The sequence below is a fragment of the Aulostomus chinensis genome, chromosome 12 (assembly GCF_037954235.1).
Source record: "Aulostomus chinensis isolate RoL2024-O1b breed Wild chromosome 12, RoL_Achi_v1.0, whole genome shotgun sequence".
NCBI classification, from domain to species: Eukaryota; Metazoa; Chordata; class Actinopteri; order Syngnathiformes; family Aulostomidae; genus Aulostomus; species Aulostomus chinensis.
In genome coordinates this window covers 15340020-15363811 of record NC_141331.1, presented here as the reverse complement: position 1 = coordinate 15363811, position 23792 = coordinate 15340020, and the positions used below count along the sequence as shown (strand labels likewise).

The window sequence follows — 23792 nt, the reverse complement described above, 5'->3', positions numbered from 1 at the left end:
TAATTTTTAATGTAGCTTCATAAATGACCCACTTCACGGTAGCTGTATCTAAAACCGTTTATTGTAAACACACATTTAAGGACACGTTGAACATATTCAAAAGTAAAACATTATTGCAAAATCAATACAATGTTAATGTGGGTAAAAACATTAAATAGAATGCAGTAATGGAAAAAACAAACATTCTAATTCTAAAAATACACAGCGTTAGTGTGTGTTCTACTGCACACACGTAAAGAAGCTATCATCTGCTAGTTTAAACTGTATAAATGACTTCACAAACACAAAGTATATCGTAATCCATCACCACAAAACATACAATTTACAAAATCCAACACAAATTTTCTATTAAAAAAAGACAGTCACTTTAGTTGCAATTACGTTTTAAGGACTCATGATCAAATGTGCTGACCATACAGCTCTCCTTTTACAATATGACAACTACATCTTCATTTTCACCGCTCAGGAAACGAGCCAAAGCAAAATGGACAGAAATGTTTCAGATGACTACGCTGGTGCTGCTATGGGAGCTTCTATCCTAGGAGAGAAAGTGACAGAGGTCAGGTTAAGTCAGAGAGGGAACCTGCGTGAAACGTGAAAAGTATGGAGATCATGATGTAACATTCGAGACAAGCCTGGTTAAAAGTGGCGACGACTGCAACATTCTCTGTTAGCGTAGGTGTGAAGTAGAGAAAGGATGAGGGCTGATGGCCATTTCACACCAAAGACACATGACCAGACACAATAATCGCAGACAAAGTTGCAGCGATGTAAACCGGTTCACCTTAGCTTGACTTATGCTGTCTGGGGGTGCTGCCGTCAACTCAGCTTGTCAGGTCGTCAGAGGCTGGTGTTAGGACGTAAAACATGTCGCTTTTGGTAAAAAGTTCTCATCAGCCGTTCCAATGAAATGCTGTATCAACGGTTACAGCCGTCTCTTTTAATCAGAGGTGAACTGCTCCAGGAGAGAAGGTGACTTAAGAGGGGGATCTCTTCCGCCAAGTTAGCTTCCTGGGTTAACCATTTTTAGCGTCAAAGGAGAGCTCTGAATTCTCTCTTTAATGTTTTCATTGTTTCCTCAGTACCATCTGAGGCACGTACAGTAACTCACTATCACCGCTCTCAATCATTTTTTAAAATGCTGCAGAAAAACCCTGAAAAGCTGGCAGACAAAGTGAAAGTACAGCGAGTCGTTGCTATGGAAACGATATAGTGTCATGTCTAGTTGCAGTGGTGTAAACTGGCCTTAAAATAAAGAAAAGGATGGAAAATAAGAAAGATCTCAGCAGACTACTGGTGCAGTGTGCGTGTCACTATGTGTGTGTGGCTCTTACAGAAAGATGGTTGTAGTTCCTCCGACTGTTACTCTGTCCAGGTTCATTCTCAATGGAGGAGTAGCTGGGGGGCTTCTCAGGCCAATCCTTCCCTTTACCCCCCTTTCGCCTCCTGCTGTCTTCCTCATCAGAGCTCCAGGAGCCTCTGTGTCGCTGAGGCGAGTAATTCCTCTCCCGCCGAGCCGCTCTGCTTTGCAGCTCCTCTAGAAGGTCATCATGACTCTGTTTTCGTGACCTGGATCCACCACTTCTCCCCGCTGATCCTCCTCTCTCGTTCCTGGCACCACTGTACGCTGCTCTTCCTCTCCTCTTCTCCCAATCAGAATCGTCGCTGAAATCACGCAAGATCCCCCGCCTGGGTGGAGAGAGGTCTCTGTACCCACGACTGTTGTGCAGGAGACCCCTTCCAGAGGGGTTTGTGCTCCCACTGGACTGGCTGGATAATCTTTGGGCCCCCCTGGCTCCTTCACCTCCTGGGCCCCTGCGTGATGAAAGGCTGGGGACCCGCTGGATAATAGGAGGCAGGGTGATCACCCGTCTCTCTGTCCCTCGGACCCCCATCTCATCAAGGGCTGAGAGCATGCTTGGAGGCCCGGGGTTGTAGGGAACAGTGGGAGCAATGGGCTGAGGCTGAGGGAGAGGCGGGTGCATATTTTGGATTGTGTGTTGAGGCATTTGAGGAGCCCTGACATCCAGCCCCCTCACCTGGTTCTCCACATAGTCCAGTACCTGTCTAGTGCCCTGAACGCTACCAGCAACACTGCCATTCATGTGGTGATGATGATGAGGATGAGGAGGCTGCTGATGAGGGGGCTGCTGCTGCTGGAGGCCCATAGGTGACAGCTGCATTGGAGCCATGGCAAAGTTCTGTTTGGGGGGGTGGTCTGAGAACGAGCCTGAAACCAGAGAGATTGTGAGCATCAATCATCTTAACTAACCACAGAGTTTTCATGGGGGCTATTGCTCCTCCCAACTATTTCACTTTTATCGTCTCACTAAAATCTCTGAGTTTACAGCAAACACTGTCAGTTCTTCTGCATATACAGTAACATTAGCATGCTAACATGCACACACAGAAAATGCAACTAATATCTTAAATTAGCAGGTAAATGCAGTGACACAAACACAATGAGACTCAACATTTTACAGATATTTGGTCATAAAACCTATTTTGACCAGCTGGTGGCACCAGATAAGGACATAAAAGGATAACCACATTGTCATTGTGTCTGACCACAACCTTTAGGATCTTTTTGCGTAAACTAATAGCAAAACTTCAGCACCCGTAGAATTTTACAGTGAAAGTTAAAGTTCAAGATGCTCGAGCTGAACAAAACAATAAGGCAGAACTGCATCTGGTGAATGCCTTCGAGGTTTGGCAAGAATAGCACAACTACTCATCCAAGGAAATTCTTGTTGCGCTTCATTGTTACTCACCTGAATACAATATGGGCACGCCTTGGGATGAGGCATTAGAGCTGATGGGCGCGTAAATAGGTTGTCCGTGCATCCAGGGAGCCATGGCCTTCTTGGCGTCCCGCAGCATCCTGTGCTGCATCACAGCTGAGAGCAGAGCAGAGAAGCGTTTGTAGGATAACAGTGTTGATTGACAACACTCTGTTAATTATAACCTAGGTTTTAATGATGGAAAGAAATCATGAATCACTGCTGATTCACCTGTTATTAAAGCCATCGTGCAACATATTCTCATATTCATTCCAGCCTTCACCAAACCAGTTCTCACACCACTCATGAAGCTTATTGCTGCCAAGGAAATTCCTCTGCATTTCACGGCATATGGAGTTTGTGTATGTGGTGACATTCCCACGCTGCAAGGAGGAAGACTGAGCATGCTCTACTGGCACAACACCGTAGACCTTCCTGTTAGCCTTTTGCTACCACAAACAAGAATAAATACCTCAACTTTCCTAAAAATACCAGACCAAGTGGAATAAAAAGTGAAACGAGTCATTTCATGGAGGTTGTGACACCCAAAACAAATTCTCCTAACAACGGCTTAGGCTACGATGTTACTGTATGTTTCCCTACAGCTGTAATTCAGGTGAATGTATGAGGGATCTGGCTCATGTGATACAAGGTGCATCTAGTAGTCGTTTGAACCTTTTTCTGGGCAGCAGCACGTCTGTGGACAGCAGGGGCAGCGGACGTAGCAGCAGCACTTCTGCGGGCAGCACTGGCAGCAGCAGATGCCCAAGAGTATGATGAGCAGGAGGGCACCGAGGATGATCAATAGGACAGTCAGCCAGTCTGGGACAGGTCAGAGGGCACCACACTCAGCTGGACTCTCTCTTTTTTTAGAAACTAACATTCGTGAGACAAGACAACTGCTTACGATACACGATGAGTTTAACTTCTCGATCCGAGTCCCCTGATGTGTCGCCGGCAGCATCAATATTGCAGAAATACACGCCATTATCCCACCACATCACCTCATTGATGACTAGGTCAGCCTCTGTTGACACATAAAACACAATAATGTTACGAGGAGGGATATTAACCCTGCTGTACACACCACTGCAGCCCAAATAGACACAAAACATTCTTTAAGTTGTCTTTTCCTGGACGATATTAAATACATTCATATAAATAAATCAAATATTATAAAAATAGATATTGTTGATGTCTTGTGACACATATACTTTAATGAGATCAGTAATCAGAGAAAGTCATGCTAACATAGTGAACATCGTGACAGTGAAGCATTTGCAAGTGTGTAAGCAGTAAGTCTTTTGACTCAAAATGTCCACCAATATCGTGACAAAGGCCCTTTAACATTGCTGTTGTTCCACATCGCTACTCTGTAGACATGTGCAGAGATAAAGAGGCGGAACAGTTGTCTGTCACAACAGATGGTGGCGCTGACACCACTGCTTGAGCTGAGTCCGTGAGTTGTGAACACACAAACAAGTGTGTATTTGAACCCAAACCATGATCTTTCACTGAACCTATCCTCACGTTTCTGTATAAATCTATTCAGTGGTCCACCATCGTGTTGAAACGTGAATCACCTGGGGCTGGCAATCAACTTAAACTATTCATCTGATTTATTACATGAGTTATAATTAACTGATCTAAAATAATTCTGTATATCAATGCTGGCCATGACAAATCTAAAATATTTCAATTCCAGATGTTGAATTGGATCCCGATGGACTGCACAAACACTGGTTTCCTGGGTTTTATGTATTTCTAGGCACATTTATGCTACCTGTGGTGTTTTTTGTGGTTAAAAAAAAAAATCCGTGGTTCATATGCAACATTGTTATTAGGATCAAACTTACTGTTTCGAATGGTGATTTTGCGTTCTCTGTAGTCGACACCCAGTATGGGCTCACTAAGGCCTCTCTTCTGGATAACAGTCCGAACTGTTCGCTGGCGGTCCGGGCAGTCATTGGAAGGGTCCTGACCCAGCTGCAGAGAGGCTTGGTAGGCTTGACAAACAAGAGCAATACTATTTTACCCAGTGTCCTGTGTTAGGATCAGCGTTCTGAAGCTATTAGTTAATTAAACAGCTCTCAGCAGCAAATAAGAAAACCTGTTGCTGCTGCACTTCCAATGAAATATTTACTTGTCCATTAAAACACTGCTGTCATGTTGATGCTCTTTAGCATGACATTCATCTACACCACTGAAGAACACAAACCATCCAACCATCCATCCATCCATCCATCTCACTTATCTGTTAAGGGTCATTGGGGGGGCTGGGGCCTATCCCAGTTGACACTGGGTTCACCCTGGACAGGTCGGCAGTCTATCGCAGGGCCATCAGGAGCGATTAGGGGTTCAGTATCTTGCTCAAGGATACTTGGACATGGACACCAGGTGAAGTGAGGCTTGAACCAGCGACCCTTCAGTTGCTAGGGAGCTACTCTACCTCTGAGCCATGCCACCCACATGAAAACAAACCATTTATGAGCTAAATCTAAATGTTCTTTCTCAACTTTCTTAATTTTTCCTATATTCAATTCTTATTAATTCCATAATCAAATCATCAATAACAAAACAATGAAATAACCCAAAAAATGAAGCCAGACCTGCTGCAGCATTACTATAACAAGTTGTCTGCATTCACATTTTGTTAGATTTTAAGTGTTGAAGAATGAGATCTCAATTTGTCTTTGGAACAAATGAGACATAATAATACATCAAAGGTTCATTAATTTTTTTGAAAAACGGACTTCAAATGAGTGACACCATTTTTAGAATTTTAGTGACATTTAGCTCCAACCTCTACATGTAGAATCGACTACTGCTATAGAAAACTAATGATGGCTGTTTGCCAAAGCATGCTCGCTGCTTCCGTTTGCGCTCCTACAAAGTTAATATTTAGTCTTTCATGTCTTTTTATCAACTGAGCCCAAACACTGGCTGCTCAGTCACTCAAAGGCCTTTCCACTGATGGCAGGTGCTGAGCTATCAGAGGCGCAGATAAGATCACAATAACAACACACGTAGGAATCTGCAGTTCTTCTGTTATAGTTAAGTTCCTGTTATAGTAACCTTTTCATCCATATGTTCTTTCTGTTAGTTTGTATGATTAAAGGGCGATGTCACAAAAGCACAACTGCAATATTGATGCGACTAGTGACTACCTCTTTATTCCAGTTGGTGAGGGCTTCTACGTTTAATCGCGCCGCGTTCAAGCTGGCAGCGGATATTAACAGAGCAGGGTATGAACGGGTCAGTGAAGATTTGAGGGATATCTAGGTCTTCAACAGCGTTGTTTTTATCCTGATAGAAGTGGCATCGCATCTGTGTAAAACACATCAGCCGTGGCAAAACATCAACAGAGTCGGCTCATGTCGTTTTAGCCTTCTTGTTTAAAACTCCAGAACATTTACACTTTCTTCCATTTTTAAGTATTCAGGAACAGGATCAGTACTCTGAAGAGTTCACGTCCAGCTGAACATTCCAGACATTTTTATTGTGGTTTGCTTTTTTTTTTTTTGGACTCTTTAATATCATTGCGCTCCATCTCACCTGTGGAATAGTATTCCAGCACTGGGTCTTTACAGAAGGACTTGTACTTCCAGGTGACCAGAACATCCTGCGGGTTTGCTGAAGTGGAATAGTCGCAGCGCAGGATCACCGAGGCAAACAGAGTTGTACTCCTCTCAGATTCTGGCACAATCACCTGGATGGAGTGCAGTTCTGGTGCGCACACACACACACACACACACACACACACACAGATGAGAATATATATATATATATATATATATATATACACACACACACACCAGACTGTACACATTGGTGTGTTTGTATAAAGGTTTTACTGCTGAATGCAGGGCCGATAAGAATCTGGCCAGACTGGTTAACAGTTTACTTCACACATCTTTGAACTGTGTTTCATAATAGTGACTGTCAGTCACAAGCAGCGATGTAGAATTCAGGAGGATTTGCTGATGACAGGCAAACTGAGTTGTTTCAGGGGGAGAAAAAAATCATCAACGAAAATCAAACACTCTCCCTTTTAAATATTCAAATGGAGCTCTTCAGTAACATTAGCAGTTTTTATAAGCAGATTCCTAGCTGACACACATAGTAATGAACAACAGTCACATGAAATGGTAAATAAACAATTTGCTGACAACAATAAACTACGCTGACAACATAAACAATATCTGTGAAAATGATGCAAAAGCTAACGTGAAAAACTGCCTTTTTCGACGCAAACACCAAACTTTGCTGGATTGTCTTCCATCTCCTGAAGCTGCAGTTGCTTTTGCGCTTTTCACTGAAATTAAAATCACTTGAAAAAACTGATTTGAAGCTGTTAAATCGGTCAGCAGGAAAGGGAAGCGATTCTTTGCATCAATAAAAAAAAAGAAGTAGATACATAGAGGTATATATATTAGACATTTTTTGTATACATTTTCTGGCCAGGCACCACAAACACAATGTTGCTTGAGGCTTTACAAAATGATACTTTGCTTTTTCTGCTTTTCTATTAAATTACAGGCTACACAAAATAATTAATTAATGGATTATTTGACAAAGAACTGAGCAAAATATAGGCAGTTATATACACACACACACATATACATACACACATACGTGAACAAAAGTATATCTGCACAACTTCACCTAATCATCTTTCATTTTTGCCAGACAACTACTGTATACTCATGACCTTCACACGGGCTGTAATAGATTGTGAATGACGCTTTCAAAAGACAACCCTTGAGTGCTAATATGAGGTCACGTGACGACAGTTTGCCTGTTTACACCTGTCGATAATTAACTACTTTCTAGTTTCGACTGTTTGCTTTAGAGGCTTCTCTCAACATTCAGGGTTCTAGCGACGACAGATAATAGCTGTACTACTTCAAATGATGCAGGGGTTAACCGACTAAATACGTGAAAGTTTCACCTGGAGCTAGGAAAGCCAGCAGCACCAGCAGCACCGGTATCATGTTCTCCATTTGGTTGCTCTTTATTCCTCCGCGGAAGCTTCACTCTCTGTCCTGTCAGCACTTAAAATCCACCGAGAATCCTGAGAACTCGGTGAAACTCGTCATGTAGGCGCCGACCTGCATCGTAATCCAAGTTTGCGTCTAAGAAGACATATTATCCAGGCCGTGTTGATATTTCCTCAGGCCCAGAAAGTATTTAACCGTGCGACTTTCCCCACTAGCAGCTAGGTGAAGAAGGAACATCATCTCTCTCTTCTCCCCCCCCCCCTCCGCCAGCTCCAGGTGACATCATTGACTCCGCCCCCGCAGACAGGTGCTGCACCGACAACAGAGTAGAACTTAGAAGAGAGTGTTCGGTTGAAAATGAATTCAACCTACGTGGGTGGAATTAATTCACTTTTAAAATATGGAGCATGTTCATCTAAAAGTTAAAGCACAGGTAAGAACTCCCCCTTCCAGCTGCAGCAGTCATATTTTATCACTTCGCTTGCACTATTTTAAAACATCTACTGTACTACACTCCAAAAATGGGGGCCCGATTAATTTACTTAGCAACAAATCAATTAACACACTACCAGAAACATTACACACTTATGCCTCTTTTTAATGGTATGCGTGATTCTTCAGCATATTCATTTACAGTAATTATTTGAGTCAATGCTGTTTTGCAAAAAAATAAAATAACGTGACTTGTGATGTGATTTCCTTTTGTTGACAAAAATTACTCAAAATTTAGTGTGCAAAGACAAGTGTTAGAGAACCACGGCCTGGTGCTTGGTTGGTTTAGCGTGAACAATTTATCAATTTGAGTTAAGCCATTTGTGACTGCAGGAATTGTATATTTTTAATCAAACAATTTACTCCAGAGTTTGTTGTCTAAAGTTTTAATCACCCACATTTTGACATGAGAGGAAGCTAATTAGCAAACAACACTAATGAGGAAATCTGCTTTTCTCTCCTGTATTTTGGGGTCGGCGCTAATGCTATTCAATCTTTCTCAACAGTGAGGAAAACAAACTAACAACCAAACTATCATCTCAACAAGACTCAAACACGCACAATCCGAATATAAAAGTAGAAAAACAGAGGCAGGTCAGCTGGGTCGGTGTGATGCTTCTCATTTATTTGTTAGTGGCAAACAGCCAGAGCTTAAAGTTCACTCTCAGGATGAGTCATGACGAGGGAGCGCTGGACCTCTTTGTGTGAGGGTGTTTACATCTCTTATCGAGGATGGAGACCCTCGCGAGGTTAGCGGTAGACACAGAAACCAGCCCGCCTTAACTGAGCTCAAGTGTTGCTCTCAGCTCACTGGAGTGTGTGTTGGCTGCCTACTGGGGGAAAATGCTGCACGGGTGAAAAGATTTCCCACATCTGTTACTGGTTTCACACTGAGAACTGAACCGGGCCCGTTCCTAAATTACTGCTGGGTAGTTTATTGTCAGGCTGTCTGAGGAGCACACTGCACCTTTCACGTCTTTTAACCCCGTTCACACAAAATGAACACATCACGGTTTCTCAGGCTGCGTTATGAAGTTCCCCTCAAATCTCACTGTGACTGATATCAAACGAAACATCTAGGTTTTCTCTCAACAGAAAATAGCCATTTCTAGACAAAAAAAAGCTAGAAAATGTTGGAAAATTCACATAAATTTACTTCTAAAAACATGAATATTGGAGTTAGGATTGACTTAGAAACATGTATTTTTAGTTCATATTGATTTACTTGAATACATGTAGCAGTAAAACCACAGAGCTCGTCACGGAGTTTAGTTAAATGTTCTTGTGTAAGTTCTGACAAGGATTCCTTTTTTCGGTTGTCATTTGTAGAACAGTGTATCAGTGGAGGTATACAGTATGTGGTCATGAAAAATTTCCTCACCGCTGAAAGAAAATCAGGAAAATGTTTGGAGCTGTTAAAAGCACGAACGCTTCCTTAATGCTCAAGTTTATATGTACCATCTATACAATTCATATACATATTTATGGCTGTGTATATGCTTATGTGAATGCTGAGTGTTTGAACTTGTCATATTGACTTGACTCTGTATTTGCGATGATAAAAAAACAAACACGCACACATTTCCCAAGGTACACACAAATTATCATGAACATTATCAGACACAATAAAACAGATTAGATTCTGTCACCGACGGTTCTTAAGCCTGTCGGTCACATCTATTATCACAACTCAATCGTGATTAACAAACTGTCTGATTCCATGTTGACTTGCCCATATAAATAAAATCACATGATCTTAAATGTGTTGTTAACTCCTTAGGGAGTCGGTGAGCACGGAGACAGGACCTGACTCATCTTAGTAGCTTTCTTTAGTATTAAGAAATCTCCAGAGAGGATCAGCCGCCTCGCTGAAGAGTCCGACAGGTGAGAGAACTGATCGGGAGGCATTACGCATTTGTGGAAGAGAGACACCGGATGGAGGATTCCTCCACAGGGAAAAGGACAACCTGTATGTCGCTGCTGCATGAGACACGCAAACATTCACGGTTAAAGGGAAACACTTTGTGTGACTGAGTTGCGCGTCAATGCTGCCGTGTGCAGGGCTCATGTTTGCACAACAGATGTGACACTTGACCATAAAAAAACTGCCATTGCGCCAAAATGTTCAATGAAAACAGAAATAATGGCATTAGTCTGTCAACATGTGATCCACTGACTCGATATCAGTACCATATTTTATCATTTGGAGAAATAAAACACATTTCTTTTTAATTATTGTATTATTAGGGTTGATTCCGTTAATGTATGAACGGAATAATCATTCTATTCATCGGTGTGTTTCATGCCAATCTGGTTTTGCAAAAAGCCAACAGTGATACCTCATCAAATATGTTGTCATGAACATTTTTTTTCCGCAGTCTTGTGTAGCTGGAGGTAACTAATTTTTTTTTTCATCTTAAATTCATGTTGTGACTTGGTCCCATACTGAATATATGACGATGTTACTGTGCTATCATTACTGTTGGATCTTCTAGTGTCTTGTTTATATATGTTTTGTATTTATGTTTTAGGCTGTGATCAATAAAATACATAGTGGAGATATTTCAGAGTTTGTTTTGTTTTTTTTATTCAAAGAATATTTAGCAGTGCAAATAAAATCTTCAGAATACATTTAAGGTAAGTCACTTATAAAACAGTAAAATATCAGCAAAACACACAAGTGAACCTGAGCTGCAGTGAAAAGTAAAACACGATAAGACTGGGACATCCTGTAACAGATGGTGAAAAACATCTTGGCACTGGCATTAAAAGGCACTATATACATGCATTTGTATTGAAAATTACATAATGCACATGAGGCACAACCTGTGCGTCCATCAGAAACCACATACTGATTTGTTGTTTTTTGGTGCCGTTATTTCTGTGCGATGAGGCTTCTGGTGGCTGATGTCGGAACAGTTAGATCCTCCTGCTTTGCGACAGGATGGTTTAAAAGAACAAGTTGGCAGTGTTGTGCAGGCTGAAGCTGGCAAACCTGGTCACACTATGAGAGAGTCCCTGCCCAGTGCTGTGCTCTGTTAAGGAAATACACCAACGTCAGAGACCTGTCCTTCAAGTTAATGCTTGGTTAGTCCAGCGAGGCGCTTGAGTTGTTTTCAAAGCTAGATTAATAGAGATCATGCAGCTCCAGTTGTGTTAGTAGGAATGATGGTCATTCTGATTTTACAGAAAAATTGGGATTTTTTTTTTTTTTATAAGCGAGAAAGTGAGTTGCTTGCAATGCGGAGGTGGTGGCACATAAATTTAATATGATTTTATTTATTCTAATTTTCTGCAAAAACAGACTTAAGACCTAAATCACAAGAACTGTCTGTAATACCCTAACTCTTGATGTACATTGAACAAAAGACAGGTACATACATATACACAATTACTGTTCTAGCTTGGCAAATGCTGTATTCTATACTTTCTTCTTGTCAACAAATCTCACAATAACCAATTTCTCAATAACATGCACTATTTGATTCGAGGTCATATATTGTGCAGTTGTTAGACAAACTCCATCAGAGCACAGACAGGAAAGGAGAGCAAGATGGAATCAACGACACAGAGGTTGGACGTGTCTGGATGAGGGCATGTGTCTGTACGAGCGCTTCCTCTGGTCTGCTCAATGTCATGTGACATGTGTTGGAGGAAGGATGTGGTAGTTGGCCAGAGGTCAAAAACCAGTCCAACAATGTGGCTCACTGGTGTGTTTTTAATCATGTCTGGACAACACTGTAGACCAGTATCAAGCTCTGGCATAAACATGACCTCATTCTGATCTTTCATGGGATTTGTTGAGGAAGAGAAACTACAGAATAATCATCCACAGGATTTAGAGGCTCGTTTCCTGAAGGCCTGAAGGAAGTCCTTTTTCCTGCTACAAGTAACTCACCAGGTTTCGGCTCTTATCTCTGTCCTCTCTGCCCCCCTGTAGTGTGTGGGACATCCCCTGCTGAGAGCGGGTGTACGAGAAAGGCCTCATGGCTGGTTCATTGGCCCTATATCGCTCTGTTCTGGGAGGTTCTATAGTGTGGTACCGGTCTGTGTTCGGGCCAGCCCTGCGGTACCGCTCCGCTTCCCTCTCAGAGTATGGAGGCAAAGAGTCCTCATCTTCTGGACGATTGCTAGGTGACCGACTGTAGTAACTACCACTGCCTTTGCCTCTGGAGCTGCTTTTAGAGGGAGTGTCACTGTCCTCGTCTGCCCTCCCCGCACCTCTGTCTCCGCCCGGCCCCCTTGCTTTACTCTCCAGTACGCTATTGAGGAAGGCGTCATCGTAGCCTCTGTTTTGGGACGGTCGACAGGGGCGATCGCTGTCCCAAGTGTCCCTTCTCTTTTGCAGAAAAGGTGAGGGACTGCGACGACCCCAGTCTTCGTCCTCATCTCTGTAGAAATGCCGAGGAGGACTACAATCCCTATAGCTCAGGGGCTCAGCCCGGCGGCTACGGGAATCATAGGACCTTGCAAATTCCTCCAGCTCATCCAGCGAGGCCGTTCGCCCTCTTCTGCCCAGCGTCTTCCTCTGCAGGTGCTCTGAACGAGGGTTCCACCTGTAGCAGGGGGGGTGCACACAACACAGCACAAGATGACATGGAGGTCTCTAACCTTGGCTACTAAAGAACATGCTGGAGATAACACAACAATACAAATACAAGCATCCGCTATGTCATACATGCTACTAGACCTGATAGATCATGTGTTAACCTGTGCCCCCTAAATTAGCTCTGCTGCACATTAAACTGCAAAACTACACAAAAAACTTGAATTCTCATTGACTGAATAAAGGATTGGAGAAATTATTCTTAAAAAAAGACTAAATTACCTTCGATCTAGTTCATCATCTGAGTGGTTGTCTCTGTTGCGTCTGTGCCTGCGACTCTGGCGGGGCGGAGCTGCTCTCAGCACTGACTGGTCGTCGGTGTCTTTGATGGGCGGCAGTGCCTTCATCTGGACGGTCTGATAGGTGTGTCTGAAGTCTGTGTTTCCTCCGTCGTGGAGGGAACTCAGCTCTGAGAGGCTGCTGGCTGTTTGGACAGATATATTACTGAAGACCACTGCTAGAAATGCAGCTCACAGTTCTCAGGTTCTGAAACCGCCAACTGATATTTACAACACATAAATGACTATTATATAGCTGTTCTTTTCAATTCGCTTTGCCGAACAGGTTGAAATCAATTCACAACACAGAAAGCGTGAGGAGGTTTGTTGCTATAGCTGTGAGCAGACAGTTTGTTTTCTATCCTGGCATAAATGGCGAATTTTCTATTTCCTGAAAACAAGTAACAGTGTTTTGTGTGGTCTTGGTAGGTCAACGCTGATCTCAACCAAGAAAAATGTTTTTTCCTTTTGTAAGAGGCCCTCTCATTAACATGACAATACACTTGAATATATTTCCCTGATAGAGAAGTCATTTATTCAATTTCGGCTTCAACATTAGTCATATTGTTCTCAATCAATGTGGACAGCGAAATGTTAATGGATGTGAGGATTAGATGGAAACTAGGGCTACTTAAGTTACACACACATCATGCAAATGGGACAGAACACGCACACACACACACACACACACACATACACACACAGTTACACTGCTATACAGAATCTGTGCTAATCTGTGCCGTCTTACGCTGGAGTGCAGCCATCTTGGCCGAAGGGAACTGAGCCAGCTCCTTCTCCATGTAGTACAGGACTCTCATTGAGTCCTGGTCTTGACCGGCTTTGAGTCGATAACCACTGCGCACTGTGGATATGGACACACATACACACACATACATGTGCTCACACTCACAGACACATAATCATGCAAGGATTGTACAAACAATGACATTTGGGTTGAACAAAAACCCAAACATATTAAAAGTAGTTTAAAATGAAACATGCGTTTTTGAAACACGATGACAGATGACATGAGAGTTAGTTGACAAAAACACTTAGAACAGTGAAACAGATTCCACTCACCTCCAGCCAGGTTGTTCTCCACTGAGGGGATAGACACCATCTTTGGGTCCACATGAGATGAAGGGGCAACAGGTACCACGGCAGGGACCCCGGGAATGTAGTACGGATACACAGGGACCTGGGCAGCCTGTCCACTCTTGGCCATCTTCCCTGCCTCATATACTGCACAAGGAACAACGAGTTAAGCTCCCACTCAGAGTAATGGATGTCACATTGATGAGGCGGTGAGGTGTGTGTTTGCTGAGTTACTCACAATGTCTCGGGCAGCAGCATGTATCAGGACAGCAGCAGCAGCTGACGTAGCAGCAGCAGGAGTGAGGACAACACTGGCACCAACAGATGCCCAGCAGCAGCAGGAACAAGATACTGCCCAGAGCTACAGAGCCCACGAAGGCCCACTCTAAAGCACACATACACACACACACACACACACACACACACACACACACACACACACACACACACACACACACACACACACACACACACACACACACACACACACATATACACACACATGTCAAAATTGCAATTGTATTTCAATTAATGGAGCAGTGCTTCAAATCCCTGCAACACAAAGGCTTGGAACACAATCCAGTTCCACTTTGTAGTCGCTGAATTTGTGGCTTTTCTCTGCAGTGAGACATTTAATACAGATATCTCACTCGCTTTGGGTTTACCTCCAAATGTCCCTCCCAGTGATGCACCCACAGAACACAAAGCTCTAAAAACAGAAACTCAGGCAACCTCCGGGGAACTCTTATCCAACATCACATTTCTAAATCATCCCGACCCTAACAACACACTTCCTCAGGGCGTGCCGACAAACTTACCCCTCTGAAAATCTCACACTAAGTCAACATATATCCCCGGTGGAATTTACATAAAAATGAAGAGGCTGATATTTGCTTTAAAACGCCTCACTAGCAAACTGTCTGTCTGCATCGGAGTAGACGGCAACTGCTTTCTCCTCATTCTGTTTAGTCAGTTTATTAGTAAAAGAGAGTTTTGATTGGTAAGAGGGAAACACATTTTAGGAAGAATTAGGGAAGCAGATGCCAAAAAAGTGCGAGAGGGTGAGGTGGCGTACCTGGCATGATCTCCACGTCAAACTCAGGTAGGAGATCGTCCTGCTGACCTGTCCTACCTGCAGAGAGACGGAGAGCAGAGGTGAAGGCCAGCAGAGGAAGCAGGAAGTGAGAAAAGGTCAGGCAAATTAGAAATTTTGGGGTCAGAGTGGCTGGTTGGTGGTCATGCATGAATTATAAGGAATCAAAAAGGTTAATTTTACACCGTCAGCATTGGCAAACATATTCTAGTGAAGCATTTATTCAAACGAAAATCTCCCTACAGGTGTCTGTCTCGTTATTCCTACTGTTGGATGTTTGAGCCTCAATAAAAGCGTTTCTGAACATCAGGTACACCTATGAGCAAGGCTTGTAGGTAGAAAGTAGGTACTTCAAACCTTTAAAAACCAGTCTTGGTCCAGATTAACCCCTTAAACTAATGTAAAGTGTAATGTCAATTCTTAGCTGCTGCCTGCCTCTGCTGATGTTTGCGTTTGGCTTCAACTGCCCCCATGCTGCACATAACCAACACACTGAAAATGTGAGGGGAAGTCAAGTCATTGTTGTTCCAACAGTTTAAGCGGCAAAAATCTATGTATCAGCATAAACTGATGATCAGCCGACACTTACTGTAAGTGCAGTTTAGAATTGCAGTCAGGTTTAATACTGGGTTTAAAGCTAAGATTAGGTGACTTAAAAATACTCTTTAGATTAGGGTTTTGCTGGTTTAGTGATGAGACAACATGCATCGGGCACACAATGCAGGACGTCCTAATGTGACAGGACAAAGAAGGTGGTTTGTAAACTGGGGCAAAGATTTACCATGGCAGCTCATAGGGGAAAAAAAAGTCCCACAGTTTAATCGTCAGAAAATAAATGGGTCAAAATAGTAAAACCTGAAGAAGAGAGGGTGAGCTGGAACTAAGATCCAGCAGGTCTTTATTTTGAGGTGAGAAAAGACAGATTACTGCGATTATTGCCTGACCTGCCTGACAGAATAAGCCCCTGCAGGCTCCTGGCTCCAGAGTGCTGAGCAGACTGTTACTATGGAGGAGAGGAAGAAAAGTGTACTATTCCTGTCTGATAAAAGTAATCTAGCTACTTTGGCCTGACACACTCGTCTTCATACCAGGGGGCTCTGAAACACAGTAACCTGAGAAAGACGAAAGTTATGCAGCTCTGAGAGGGAGAGTGTCGGTGATTGAGGCAGGAAGAGACAGAAAACGCGTCATAGAGGAGTACAAGTTTTCACCAGGAGAAAGGGAATGAGACTCAAAGAAAAACACAAAAGAAAAACAAAGAAAAACCTGCATTTACTTGTTGCTTAGAGGAATATGTTGACTTTTTGGGTTACACTTACATGATTAGGAACAGGCAGAAACAGCTAGCTAACGTGTGTTCTCTTCATCTTCATAAAAAAAAACGATAAAAAGCAACACTTGCAGTTTTATAGGATACATGTTAAACTACTACTAGATTAAATATAGTGGGAACTGGATATCAAGCTCAAAGATGGCGTCCATTTGTACAAATGAGAAGTTCACGCGGTTCCTGGTTTGCTTCTGAAGTCTGTGGCTGCTACACATCACCACTTGTATTTCTCTCCTTCACTAACAGGCTTTACTTTAGGAAAACAACAAGAATTTCTATTATAAAATTGGCATATCCAGCTCTTCTAGGCCCAGGGTGAACCTACACGTTGAAATAGCTCATGCAACAACCTGTTTCCTCTGTCTCCACTTTCAGTTGTCCAAGGCAAAATTCCCCCAAATCATCTTAAACAACAGAACTTCTGAGGTGCTGGAAGACACATTTTCCAGAGAAGGCTACTCTCCCTGTTAGTCAGCCTCCTCCATTATTATGTTCACTGAAGCAGTAAAGGAAAGGGTTTACATTTCTATGGAGTAACAAGGTCGTTTGAGAACTGCTTCATACAAACATGTAACTGTAGCAGGGGTTGACATCGGGGTGGAGGTGCCCCTGGGACAGTAGGTGAGTGCTGATGTGACAATTAACAAATAGAATGTGTTACAACTATTAATTACGTGGCTAATGCTAGCTAACAACAGCAGTCCAATGAAGGGACACAGTGTTGGAGGCGCGGCCCCATTTCTTCCTATGAAAGTTGCTAAGTTGTGCATGAAAAATTTAAGCTTCCGAGTGTGAGGGAAAAGCTAGCGAGATATGCGCTGGCCACAGCTTCAAAGTTCCCGCCTCTAACTTGGGTGGGGACAAAATGATTTAGTCTTGTAGCTCCTCTACACCTTCAAAATGTCATCAGACCGAACAGATCAAATTACGATATTTGAAGGATTCATTTCATAGGGGTTATGAATCTTAAAATGCTTGTTTCAGAGAAAGAACATGTCATTTTGAGTGGCAGCGTATCAGATGATGGTGGCCATAACTGTAATTACATGGTCTGACCACTGAGTGGTTTCAACAGTGGCACACATCACGTATGCAGTTCTCGCTGTACATCCATGTTGTTTCTGCCAGGTGCTGATGTCCTTGTAATTTCTGGTTTGTTTTCTGGCTGCTAACAGTAGCTACTGTTAATGTTAGCACAAGCTGTACTGTACATTGAGTATTCTTGCAACCCTGTTAGTAGCAGGCAGAATTGCACAGTGACAAGGGAAGCATAGATAATCGGTCCAAATATTGATGGTATGAGTATCATTTAGTCACTACGTATTGCAATCAGCGCTTAATTCATAGTAATAAGTGGAAGCAAAAACTTCTATCAAAACGTCAATTTATTATTTAGTGGACAAAAACACAATACTTTCACTAATTCCAAATTTGTACCAGTTGATGTAGCAAAGTTAAGAAAACAGCTCCAAAAACAAAATCTTTCTTGTCGCGCTCACAAAGACCCCCCCCACCCCACCCCTGTGAGCTGATCTAATCAGATTAGTGCTCAGTGGGAGAGGGTCGTATGTATCAGCAGACTTTAATATAGTACACATAGGCTGGTCAGTGAAATGACCATCCAAGTGAACTGACTTCACGCTCTGAGTTCAGCCTGGTTCAACCCTTTTCTGTGTCTCTTCATGTCAACACCAGCTACCCTTAACATGCTCGCGGTTCCTCTGGGGGGGGAAAAAAGCCTGTTGCCCTGGTAACGGCTTAGAGAGCAGCTTTTGGCAACAATAGCTACTATAATTTCTCTCAGTGAATAGACCGTAAAACACCACATATGGAGAATCTCTGTCTTTCCATGCTAATTTAAGCAGCTCAGGTTTGAGCTGCTGTGGGTATGACAATGAATCGGCAACAAACATCCTCAGTCAACAAAATGACATGATGCCAAACAAACAAACAAAAAAAAACAAACACTGCTGATGGCGGCAATGTGATCCCATATTGACTTAGCAGCCACACGACACTGACAAAGTGTCTGACTGATGTAGCTGATAGCCACGTCAGCCCTACAGTACATCGTACAAAAACAGCAACTAAAGAGTCTGTCTTGGAATTTTAGGAACAAATGAGGTAAACACCGTTAGCTTGTCTCTATGGAAGCAATTGTAGGGCTACTTTGGAACGCCAATCAAACAAAAACCTCCGATTTCAACATATAGAAATAAATATCGCCAAGCTTTTCTGTACAAACAAATGTACACAAAGAAAAGTGAAGCCAGCGAATCATCATCTTATAATGGCTTTGACTGAAAAGAAGTGTATCCATACCAAGCACCAGTAGCTCCAGCTGGGCCTCATTCTTCCCCTCCAGATCATCAGCGATGACAACTTTACAGAAATAAACTCCACTGTCGCCCCACTTCAGCTCCCCGATCCGCAGGTCTGCCTCTGCAGGAAGACCAGAACCCTGGTTACATGAGCGGCAGGAACTGAGCACTGATGGTCTTAGATCAGGGTCAAAGTTTGAAGACTGATGCGTTAACATTTACCATTCATTCTTCTTATAATTAAAAAAGGTCATTTATTTTCACATGCAGATGCAGTATGAATATACCTGCAACGCGATCTAAAACAATGTGATATCTAATTAGGGCTGCAGTTAATAATTGTTGATGGTTGTCCTTTCCATTTGTTTTAGGCCCATAGAGAACAGAGAACAGTCTAATTTGACCTGTGATTATTTCCTATTACTTAGAAAAGGACTGATAACTAAATCTCATGAGGATGACGTGGTTCTGTTAGCATTACCGTGAGTTTCCTCACATTCTTACACTGGATTTTGGTTTATTGCAGAAAACACATTCAACGGAAGTTTATAAGACTTCCATGTTTAGTTTTGCAAGATAATCCTCACTCTTAGGACTTTTGAAACACAATCATAAAGAGCACAAAGCCAAAACTATCCTAACTTTTTTTTTCCAGGTCATAACACTCACTTCTTAAAGAAAGAAATGGCTTACAGTATATTAATTATCATATAAATCAATCATTATACCAGCACTGATTAGGTTTATTTGTTTCAGAACAATAACTACCAGTTTTCTCAACCAACTGGCACGGGTCACAGAAGAATCCATCTGCTGATGTAGTTTTTTCGGTCGACGACAGTGCGCCCTTCAAGTTTTGACTGTATTTTAGGAGCCCATTGTTGAATTTGTTGCACAGACAAATGTGTAGAGAAGACAGATGTACTCTGTTGATAAGGCTCAAGGTTTAAAAGGAATCCACGGATAAACAAAGAAGAAGAAAGTGTGTGTGTGTGTGTGTGTGTGTGTGTGTGTGTGTGTGTGTGTGTGTGTGTGTGTGTGTGTGTGTGTGTGTGTGTGTGAATAGTGGAGCACCAACTCTATTGTGACACAAAGACAAAAGAGGTGTATTTAGAGAAGGTAAAGTGCCACTCTTCATTCCTGTCTGGGGATGAATAACAGAGAGCAGCAGATTTCGCTTCCATTCTTAAAAAAAGAGGATAGAAATGTCCACATTACTGTTGACGATGGCGATGTCTCTGCCTTTGTAGTGTTCTGCCAGCGTCATGGAGGCTCCCTGCGCCGAGGCCACGACCCGGACTGTGCGGATGCTGTCGGAGCAATCCAGGTGGGACTTAGGACCCAGCTCTGAGGCTTGGACACCCAGATTCTCTGACAGCGTGAAGGACTCTCGTGTTCGGTCACGACAGTAGGATTTGTACCACCACTGCACCACTGGAGTCTGAGTGGAGGCCGTCTGGTAGTGACAGGGGAGGACCACCGACTGGAAAAGCATCGCAAACCGCTGCTTCTCCCTTACTGTGACATGCACACCATCACACACACAGACTGACACACACACACACACACACACACACATACACACACACACACACACACACACACACACACACACACCAAGAAATAGATAAATAGATAAAGATGTGGAAATAAGCGTTTTCGTAGTGAAAATGAACATTTTCACATTCTCTGGAAATTCCACGTCTGCTTCATACAATAATGAAAACCAGGAACCTGCAAACCAAACAATAAAGACTTTCTAATCTAATCTCATTGATATAAATGTTTGCCTGGCTGTTGTATTCACTGTAGTGGGATGTACCTAATAAACTGGCCCCAGATTTAAACTGTTTAAACGCAGGAAAAGGAAGGAAGGAACACAAAAAACAGCTGCATCACGTCTTTGTGTGTGACTCATGCAAATGGAGGATTACACCTGGGAGTTAATTTGTCTAATATCAAAACAAGAAGAAAGACAGGAACAGAGATTAGCTTTGTGTGTTTAAGGAGGGGTGAGGGGGTGGGGGGTCAGGGTCAGGAGGGTTAAATTCCAGTGTGTGTGGGGGGCTGGGGAGGCCTGTGAGGAGGCAGGGAGTCATCACAGACGGAGGGGATGAAACGGTCAGACACTTGTGGGTGCTTTCTGTTGTATGGCTGGTTTATTGGGTCGAGGTGGGGCAGGAACTCCTTCTAAATATTTCCCAGAGGACAGGAAATGCAAACAAAAGCAGAACCACCAGATGAGGAGAACACACCCTAAAGTTACTTTATGTATCAAAAATAAGAGATTCTTCTTCTGATATGAGACAAAGTCTACCTCTTAAACTTGAATATTGATGATTGGAGGATGAAATGAAGCTCGGCTGTATGATGTAGTAGACTTAAGCTGCCACAGGACAAGTGATGATGATGATGATGATGATGATGATGATGATGATGACGATGGTGATGGTGATGATGATGATGATTGCAATTAAACCTAATGATCTTTGAGGGTGACCGAACTCATAAATTCCTCCCTCAAAAGAGCTCTGGTCCTCCTTTTGTGTCTTTTTTTTCCCGTGGACCAGTCCATTGTTAGAACTGGGCAACAACCCCCCCTTTCCGTCCCACTTAAGGATCTGCGAGGGGGAGGAGATCTCACCCTGCTGACCAATCAGACAACTGGCCTGGCCCAGTTGAGTGTGAACAGACCAATCAACTTGTAGAGATTTAAACCAAACCGTCACTGTATGAATACAGTCGGCAGGTTCCTGCAGGAATACGCAATGTTGTCACCTCAAACTGATGGTTAACTACGGTTTACATCAGGTGGGACACACTGGCGGATAATGAGCAGGTTACTGCACACACTCTCTACCACCACCTGCACTAGGCCTCATTTCAAGCCTGGCTTACGCTTTAACCAGTGTGTATGTTCGCAAATGTTTTCCAGGTCAGAGCCTTTCTGGTGGATGCAGCGTGTTTCCTGAACACGGTCAGACTTTTCCTCTGCAAAGCCGTCACATTTCCTGCAGTTACTGTGTCCGACATTCCTTCACATTGACTCAAACAAAAACACGCTGATAAAAAAAAAAGCAATATGTTTGAGAACGTATAACACTGCCTTTTCACACAAATGCGATAACACTTCTGTAAAAAGCTTACTGCAACTTTTCAAGGACGACATCTGGTACAACAAGGGTACTAACTATGCTACACCTTCACTACTGATTGTTCTCTTGATAAACCACCTCTTTCATCATGTCAGGTAACGATGAAAATAACTGGTGTGATTTCACGTGACCCTCTTTTTAAAAAATGTAAAAAACTGAGTGAAGAGTACATGACTACAGAGTAGTGCTGACATTATTACACATGGGAGGCAGTACTAGCAATGCCAATCTGATCTGATGAATTAAAAACTTAAAAATGTAAATGTATGGCGATAAAGACAAATTTACTACAATCGTATACTACTGAAGAAAGAGTATATAATGAGCAATGAGCATAGTGACTTTAAATACTTCAGTGTATTGTATAACAGTTATGTACTTTTACATACATTTTTAAGACTTGTGCTTGTATTGAAGTAAACTTGCAGTATTTCAAATTCTATTTAGGCCTAATAAAAGAATATCACCACAGTATAGATGGTCCTCCTTTGCTGGAGTATATTATTATCATTAAATCTCAGTAGATAAACATATTCCTGTTAAACTAACACTCTACAACACCATCAGACACCAGATATTATAACACCCCCGCCCCCCCCCCCCCCATATAACCTAAATAAATCAAATACTGTAACCATAATGACTCAGCATCTCACTTCGTTCAGGCTAACAGAATAAATATTAGGATAAAGACCGAGGTGCGTGTAGGGAGCAGCAGCTAAGCAGTTAAACTACGGTCGGATCAACCTGTTGCTGATGCAGCAACCACGACGCCTTCGAGCAAAGACACACTTACCCAGCAAAGCTCCCACTAAAACAGCTACGCGATAAAAGTTCATCCTAGAGTCCGTTTTTACAGTCCAGGACAGATTATCCTCATGTTTACCATGGTCGCTGTCCGTCCGTCGTCCGTCCGTCCGCCGTCTAACTCAGCTGCTGGGGCCGGACGCTGACTAACGGGACTGTACCACTTCATCTAGAGGTGAGGCCTCGCAGGACGCTACTATTGTGGAGGTGTCTCCGCTGGAGCTGGAACTTCGGTAGTTATATTAGAGCGCTCTTGATTCTTCGGTGTTTGACCTGTCTGGGAGGTGTAATAGTGTCTGCACCTGGTGGAGCCTTCTGCTCTGTGTGTGTGTGTGTGTGTGTGTGTGTGTGTGTGTGTGTGTGTGTTTTACCAAGAGAGGAAGGACATTTAAGCCGGTCCTCATAATTTCAAGGGCTGTTTGAAGGTCTTGGTTTCAGGGCCGGGGCCAGGTTCATTTTGTTGTGATGGTTGTGGCTCAGGTAGGGCTTGGGAATGCGTCGCAATATTCATTGTCCTCCCAAAGATATTAGAACAAGTATATGTGTATGTATTTGTGTGTGCGTGTGTGTGTGTGTGTGTGTGCGCGCGCGCACATCTTCATCATCACCATAGGCACCTAAGAAGGTTTTCAATCCAGCAAATGTGTAATTTCAAAATTTCTGGTTCAGGTTAAGATTTATGGAGCCAATGAGGATTAAAGTATTGAGTAAGTATTACTTTCCTTATAAGGATAGCTGTATAAATGTGTGTGTGTGTGTGGGGGGGGGGGTCTTTCAAATATTTAAGGATCAAATCTGTTTTGAAACATTCCTGCAATGTGAAGACTTCTATCAT

At 42.8% G+C, this 23792-nt stretch overlaps 2 protein-coding genes across 6 annotated transcripts; both read right to left on the bottom strand.

The window, feature by feature from the left end:
• Positions 1-43: 43 nt before the first annotated feature.
• Positions 44-8019, bottom strand: ildr1b (immunoglobulin-like domain containing receptor 1b). Of its 2 annotated transcripts, none has more exons than XM_086221261.1 (8): positions 7732-8019; positions 6336-6506; positions 4637-4786; positions 3688-3807; positions 3456-3602; positions 2772-2897; positions 1335-2230; positions 44-538 (listed from the first exon to the last, which is right to left on the bottom strand). In XM_086221261.1, exons 1-8 carry the CDS (start codon positions 7781-7783, stop codon positions 500-502), a joined length of 1701 nt encoding a protein of 566 aa, XP_086077387.1. In that variant the 5' UTR covers positions 7784-8019; the 3' UTR covers positions 44-499. The 2 variants fall into 2 exon arrangements, with proteins under 2 accessions (XP_086077387.1, XP_086077388.1); XM_086221262.1 differs by having other exon boundaries at positions 44-533.
• A 2828-nt stretch (positions 8020-10847) lies between these two features.
• On the bottom strand, positions 10848-23223 carry ildr2b (immunoglobulin like domain containing receptor 2b). 4 transcript variants are annotated; one of them, XM_086220409.1, is made up of 10 exons: positions 23037-23223; positions 20214-20543; positions 18997-19116; positions 15327-15383; positions 14490-14636; positions 14237-14398; positions 13905-14018; positions 13101-13302; positions 12171-12828; positions 10848-11307 (listed from the first exon to the last, which is right to left on the bottom strand). In XM_086220409.1, exons 2-10 carry the CDS (start codon positions 20488-20490, stop codon positions 11272-11274), a joined length of 1773 nt encoding a protein of 590 aa, XP_086076535.1. In that variant the 5' UTR covers positions 20491-20543; positions 23037-23223; the 3' UTR covers positions 10848-11271. The 4 variants fall into 4 exon arrangements, with proteins under 4 accessions (XP_086076535.1, XP_086076533.1, XP_086076536.1 ...); XM_086220407.1 differs by having other exon boundaries at positions 22947-23090; XM_086220410.1 differs by lacking the exon at positions 13905-14018 and having other exon boundaries at positions 22947-23090.
• Positions 23224-23792: the final 569 nt, after the last annotated feature.

Coding starts and splice junctions, on each gene's coding strand:
- ildr1b (XM_086221261.1), bottom strand. CDS start 7,783: ATGGAGAACATGATACCGGTGCTGCTGGTGCTGCTGGCTTTCCTAGCT. Junction 3,808..4,636: donor CAAAATCACCATTCGAAACA/GTAAGTTTGATC, acceptor ATGTGTCAACAG/AGGCTGACCTAGTCATCAAT. Junction 539..1,334: donor GGAACTACAACCATCTTTCT/GTAAGAGCCACA, acceptor TTTCTCTCCTAG/GATAGAAGCTCCCATAGCAG.
- ildr2b (XM_086220407.1), bottom strand. CDS start 22,989: ATGAACTTTTATCGCGTAGCTGTTTTAGTGGGAGCTTTGCTGG. Junction 15,384..18,996: donor GCTGGAGCTACTGGTGCTTG/GTATGGATACAC, acceptor GTCTCTCTGCAG/GTAGGACAGGTCAGCAGGAC. Junction 14,019..14,236: donor GGAGAACAACCTGGCTGGAG/GTGAGTGGAATC, acceptor CCATATCCACAG/TGCGCAGTGGTTATCGACTC.